Source organism: Malus sylvestris, chromosome 12, assembly GCF_916048215.2.
Source record: "Malus sylvestris chromosome 12, drMalSylv7.2, whole genome shotgun sequence".
NCBI lineage: Eukaryota > Viridiplantae > Streptophyta > Magnoliopsida > Rosales > Rosaceae > Malus > Malus sylvestris.
The window spans coordinates 29232369-29239381 of record NC_062271.1 but is presented as its reverse complement, the minus strand read 5'-3'; the positions used below and the strand labels follow the sequence as shown (position 1 = coordinate 29239381).

The 7013-nt window shown below is 40.7% G+C and overlaps 1 protein-coding gene across 1 annotated transcript; it reads left to right on the top strand.

Moving 5' to 3' along the window:
* Positions 1-3789: 3789 nt before the first annotated feature.
* Positions 3790-5299, top strand: LOC126593971 (E3 ubiquitin-protein ligase ATL6-like). Its single transcript, XM_050260152.1, has one exon. The coding sequence runs from the start codon at positions 3959-3961 to the stop codon at positions 5093-5095; it is 1137 nt and encodes a 378-aa protein (XP_050116109.1). The 5' UTR covers positions 3790-3958; the 3' UTR covers positions 5096-5299.
* Positions 5300-7013: the final 1714 nt, after the last annotated feature.

Sequence of the window (7013 nt, the reverse complement as noted above, 5' to 3'; positions counted from 1 at the left end):
TAGTACATCAATATTTGTACACTAAGGGGAGGGGAAGTTCGGTTATGTCATATAATGGGCAGCCTAATTTGGTATCAAATTCGCATTCACGAGATTCGAACCTAAGATCTCTCACTCCAAGTGAAGAAAAATACTTTCAGACCATTGTATTGAGCGACATCTTGCATGCTAATTAAAGATGTAGAGTTTAGATTCTTCTGGAAGCTTGTATGGTACTTCTTAGTTCTTACATTCCAACTCTTCTTTGCAGTACTTTCTGACAGCCGCTCGATTCGATTTCCTTATTGATCGTAGTATGATGTTGACCCATATTTCTCGCGAGTATGCTTTCGGCTGCTGAGAATAAAGTTGCTCAACTTCTTGTGATTTGTTTGACCCACTTTGGTCAAACCTTTACCCAATTATTATTATTATTATTATGATTATTATTATTTTAATACATACCTTTACCCAATTTAGTCAGTCTTAGTCTCCATTTTAGCAAAATGAACTCTTAAGATTTACAGAGCAACTGATCAGCTATATATTAAAAAATAAAATAAAACTCAAGGATGAATCCTTGAGCGAGGAGAAAACGAAACGAGATAAGACAAATTTAGAAATGAGTTGGTTGATTTTGAATTCTTACTAATGAAAAAATGTTTGAAAACTTTGAATTTTAACGATAATGACAAAATAAATAATAAAGTGAATAGTACCAGGATTAACTTTTTAATGTAAAAATGTGATTTTTCGTTAAAGTAAACAGTACCGAAATTTTTTCGTTAAAATTCTCTTTTATTAAATGATAAAACGATAAGGAAAAAGACAAGAAAAAAGTAGTGAATCTTCGCTTTTTATCCTTGTGCACTCCTCTCTTATTCTAATTTTTTTCTTTTTCCTTTAAATTTGATCGTGCCAAAAAACATAATAAATGAAATAATGGAAGAAAAAAAGAAGCGAAAATCACTTTCCATTAAAAATCTCTATCCTTGTTGGAGGAGTCATCAAATCCATTAAATAATCTGAAATAGGGTATAATCCACCATTTGGATTATGATTTAATTCCTGAATTAGTTAAAGCATTTAAAAAGGAGGCAGATTGTTTGCCGTCCTGTTATGGTGCTCCTTCCATTCCCTCTTATTTGTCTGGTCACGGTTAAGTTATGTTAATATTTTATATTTCTATTACTTTTTATCTTATTATCTTTATAAAAAAAATAATATAAAATATTAACGTGATTTAACAGTGACCGTATAAATAGAAGAGAATAAAAAGGACATCATAGCAGACAAACTCTCTTCTTTAAAAAACAGTTTCTAATTACTACAGACACTGGATTGGAGGCATGCATATTGCCAGGAGAATTATTTAAAGGCAGCGCGTGAGTGGATATGGAACGCCACCCATGACCAGCTGCTGACGTCATCCACCCCCACCAGTCCCTCGCGGAAAAAGCCAAAGGAAGTCCCGAGAAATTAGTAGATGGTATAAACTATAGTATCACCACGCGGAGATTTTTCATCGCGCTTTGAACACGAGCGGAACAATTACAATTGGAGAAATATTTAAAAAATAATAATTTCAACCAATTTATAATGATATGGGATGTTTCGCCGGAGGGGGGGGGAGGGGGTTCTCAAAATGTAGGTTTTATACAAAGTGATTGCTAAAATATTATAAATAAGGTAAAAATGGTCATGTTTGAAGCATGAGATGCCCAATGCACCTTGGTGTGGGTCGATTAACCCACTGACGCTATCGTCTGTGGAAAAAAAAAATTACCTATAATTTATGTGTGTAGGTGGAAGATATGTTTAAATGTGTGTTGGTTCTGAAATTGATATGTATTTTGTGGTGAATATTTGTATCATATCAGCCAAAATTCCATTTAGTCAAATGAAATGAATTAGTAAGAACAATGACTTGTTACGAACCAAAGGAATTTGTCAATTTTCTTCTAAACTTGTAAAGAGTTGTTAATTTTTATTTGAATTTAATTTTAACTCATTATCTTTTGAATTTTTATAATTAGCCAAATTTTCCCCCAACTTAGACTTTAGAATTTTCCATTGAATTCAAACCATTTGGGCCATATGAGAAATGTTTAAGGGCAATAAATAAAATAATTTTATTCTTAATGTAGACAACAAATTGCTTTTTCTTCTTCTTATTCTCTTCCACTATTTGACTTATTTATGTTTGAATTAGCCATGATAGCCAATTAGTAGCTGCAAAGTATTGGTTTTGCACACAGTTTACCAAAACAAAACCACCGTGTTTCCCCTCAAGCACTTGTTATGCGATGTCTACGTGATTAAGATGGTGTTTGGGCCCAAAATAATAGTTTGGGCCAAGTATAGAATCATTCTCGGCCCGGAAGGCCTTGCGACAAGAATGTCATGGATCGTTCAGCACGTGGGCCTCTAAACCTAGGTCGGCTAGGTCACAACACAAGACAAGTCGAGTCCTAGTGCAATAGGGAGTCTCGGTAGGATTAATAACTCGGAAGTGAATCCGGCTCGGTTAAGGACTAGGTTCACAATCCTAGTGAAAATAGGACTGGTTGAGTTGGTGCTAATAAGGAGAAGAAGACCTAGTCCGAGTAGGGTTTTAACTCGACCTTGGGGGGAGCCGTTGCTATAAATAGAAGAGGTTGTGCATCATTCAAGCCCCCTGCAAATCAATACAAAACTGCCATGCGCAAACTCTTAACAACTTGAGATTTTTTCTTTCTTTTTCGCTGACACATCTTCCGTTGGCATCAACAGCACTGTGGAAGCAACCGGTGATATCTTAAGTCGGCATAGATAGCTCTGTCACCGTAGAATCAGTCGATCTCGCAGTATCTTCCGTTGGCATCAACAGCACTGCGGCGAGAACGGTTGATTACCTATCTAAGTCTCGGTCGAGGAGGATTTCCGGATCCTTATTGATTGAGGTCATCTCATTAGCCTTCTCGGCGAAGTGAGGTGTTACGGTATATCGAGCTCGGCACTTTGCTCGCCGAGTTATTTTATGATTGGATATTCCCAAGTGGGATTTAGAGTTCGGCATTCGGACGGCCGAACCACGTTCACCATTAAAACTTATATTTGCTTTGAGTATTTGTGCCCTTACACTCTGGTGTCGATTCGGCGTGAGTTTACTCTGACGAATAACATCACTGTGACTGAATTCGACGACGACGACTCGTGAACTTCGTAAGAATAGTAACCTTGTCTTCAGGTTCGAGAGCCCAAGAGGCCGAGACGTGTTCCTTTCTCGGCTGCAATCGCAAGACGCAGAAGTCAGCCGCTCACCCAACGCAACATCAACAAATTTTACTTCTCAGCCGAGCTCGGCCGACGAGTTGGCACGCCCCGCATTCACTGAAGGACGTAGTTAACTTATAGATTACTCGGCCTACGCGCCACGTAGACTTGGTAGTTTCTAGGGTCAACAAATGGATAAAAAAATTCTAAAACCTAACGCCAGAGAGAAAATATGCTATTTATAGAAGTTTATGAGAGTAATCGATTAAATTTTTTTTTGTTGCCAAAAGTAATCAATTAAATCTCATTAAAAAAAATTGACAATTTTATACGAATTTAAGAACAAATCGACAACTATGCTTTAAAAAAAAAAAAAGGATAAATTAACAGCGTCAAACTTAACGCCACGTCTCATATTTCTGGTGGTAGGTAATAAATATCAGTTGCCATCAGTGCCAAGTGGAGCTTATGTATCATGGTAATGTCCGGGGCCGAGGGTCCCACTCCCATCCCCCCATGGCTTGAAAGTCCTCGTTTCCTATCTTCAGTTCTTTGTTCCACACGACACCTTCCCAGACGCTACTTGTCCACTCTCTCTCTCTCTAGCTTTCTCTCTCTAACATTCGTTTATATACTCTCCTGTCGCCTCCCTCCTCCCTCCTCTGTCACACTCCCTCTCTCTTCCTTCTCCAACCTCTTTCCCAGCACACGTTAGCACACCACCATGCCTCCGCTCTTCTCCTGCGCCGCCAGGCACATGGCCCTCGCTCTCTTCTTCTTCCTCCTCCTTTCTCCACAAATCTCGCTCGTCAGAGCTCAGCCCGGACCGGACCGAGCCGACCCTTACCGCTACCAGAGGTTCAGCCCGTCGATGGCCATCATCATCGTTGTACTAATCGCCGCCCTCTTCCTCATGGCCTTCTTCTCAATCTACATCCGCCACTGCTCCGAAGCCAACCAACCCGGCAGCGTCCGCCCCGGAGGGCCCCATACCGGCCGATCCCGACGCGGCGCAGCCTCCCGCGGGCTCGACGCCGCCGTCCTCGACACCTTCCCCACCCTCGACTACGCCGAAATCAAAGGGCTTAAAATCGGGAAAGAGGCGCTCGAGTGCGCCGTCTGCTTAAACGAATTCGAGGACGACGAAACGTTGCGTTTGATCCCCAAATGCGACCACGTGTTCCACCCCGAGTGCATCGACGAGTGGCTGGCGTCACACACCACCTGTCCCGTGTGCCGGGCCAACCTTGTTCCTCAGCCCGGCGACTCGGCGCCGCAACTCACTCAGTTGGGATCGGCGCAGCAGGCGGGCGACGTCGAAGCTCAAAACGACGCCGTTAACTCGGCGGCGGAGAGAGATGACCAGGTAATGCTAGAACGACCACAACAAGAACCTGAGCTGTTGAACTTAAACCAGACGCTGAATCGGAACCGTACACGCGGATCGAGATCAAGCAGGTTGCTTAGATTGTTCCCGCGGTCGCACTCGACCGGACACTCTCTTGTCCAACCGGGAGAAGACACTGAGCGGTTCACCTTGAGACTACCGGTTGAAGTGAGAAAACAGATCATGAATCGGAAGCTGAACCGGTCCACTAGCTTGTTGGTCTTGCCCCGAGAAGGGAGTTCGAGGCGTGGTCCTCGAACCGGCGAGAGTGGCAGTACTAATAGAGTGAGGAGCTACAGAAGGCTCGAGCCATTGGACCGGCAATTCAAATCGGACCGGTGGGTGTTCTCCAAAACGCCGACGTTTCTCACGAGGATGTCGAGTCTCTTGTCGCCAAAGGTGGCGGTAAGTGACGGCGAGAAGCCGACCGAGCCAGGGATGTCGAGGAGTAGCTCCGCTCGGCCTCCGGTTTAATTAGTTTTGGTTAGATAACTTTTTTTTACATTTTTACCTCCACTACTTAGGTCAATTTGTTCAACGTGTATAAATTTTTTTGTACCTTATCTATCAAATTTCTGAAATTTTAAATTGAAAAAGACTGGGTGTCATGTATGTAGATGACAATGTTGACGCTCATATTATATAATCAATGGAATGAGATGTGGTTTTTCTGATTAACATGTCTTGTTTTATCTACTGACTGTATGTGTACTGCCTTAAACTAACGGGTTTATAACTTGGTAAATATTTTTCCACTCTGTACTTAGATCTCGTGTTTGGTTTTTACTTTTTAAACAATTAACCAAAATGATTCGACAAAAATTAGGGTATTTTTGTCATTTTGTTCTTCAATTTAACGAAGATTTTCACGGAATGATTAAATTAGTTGATGGTGAACAAATTCAGGTACCAATTCTATCGATTTTAAATTTCAGAGAACAAAATAAAGTGTAACATCCCACATCAACCAATGGAGAGAGAGTGATGTGTCTTATATGTACATGCCCACCTTCTATAGCACGAGGCATTTTGGGAACTCACTGGCTTCGGGTTCTATCGGAACTCCAAAGTTAAGCGAGTTCGGGCGAGGGTAATTCCAGGATGGGTGACCCTTTGAGAAGTTCTTGTGTAAGTTTCCAGAAACAAAACCTTGAGGGCATGGTCGGGGCCCAAAATGGACAATATCGTGGTACGACAGAGCCGGGATTGGGATGTGACAAAATCGTTTCAGAGTCACTCTGCTGTGTGATGTGACTGTGCCAACGAGGATGTCGGGCCTCTAAGGGGGTGAATTGTAACATCCCACATCGACCAATGGAGAGAGGGTGATGTGCCTTATATGTACATGCCCACCTCCTATAGCACGAGACCTTTAGGGGACTCATTGGCTTCGGATTCCATTGGAACTCCGAAGTTAAGCGAGTTCGGGCGAGAGAATTTCCAAGATGGGTGACCCACTGGGAAGTTCTCATGTGAGTTCCCATAAACAAAACAATGAGGGCGTGGTCAGAGCCCAAAGCGGACAATATCGTGTTACGACGGAGCCGGTCTGGGATGTGACATGAAGAGTTATGCCAATCTCCAGAACAATTTTAGCTTAAAAAACCCCTTTAGTTTTTTATTTTTTTTTGGTTAAAAATATAAAAATCTAAGAATTTGAAGAAAATATAAATTAAAGAGGATTTTGGGAGGAAAAAATAAATAAATAAAGGACCAAAGTTAGTTAAAGCTTCTATTCATATATTTGAATTGAATGTGATGACCAAAAATGATTGGGAGGGAAAAATACAAAAAGAATTGTTCGTTGGACCAAAAAAGAAAGAAATTCTTTGTTCATCTAATGACTTGGTCATGGTTTGACAAAAAAATGAAAGGGCTACAAGTTTTTTGCTTGGTTATCTTTAACGTTGGAATTTAGTAATGTTTATCTTCATTTATAAGCGATAAATTTAAATTTAAATTTACATAAACACAAATCCTATACGCATGATAAAATTTCATTGTTTGTGCTTTCTAACAGCATGCTAATTATTGCATGATGCCTTTCAAAAAGTAACATTTCATTATTTGGGGTTTGGAGTGTTCCCTTTATAATAATAGTCTGGAATTCTTGACCATTTTGCTTGGAATTCATCATCCTTTTGGTGCGAATTGTTTGACAACTTGTGGAATCTAATTCCCTTATCATCTTGTGACTTAAGGCACCAATTCCTACCACTTTCCCTTCTTAGAATATAAAACAGTTTTCTAAATTAATTAATTTTTTTTTGGGTGTGAAAACATGTGAAAATTGAAACTCAACCGCTTAATTAATTATATGGTTTGGAAATTACCAACCCCCACCTTCTTTTGGAGCACATATTCAAATTTTTTGCCTTTTTTTCTTTGACTC

What these genes read in the sequence shown, in the direction of transcription:
- LOC126593971 (XM_050260152.1), top strand. Translation starts at nt 3,959, where the DNA reads ATGCCTCCGCTCTTCTCCTGCGCCGCCAGGCACATGGCCCTCGCTCTC.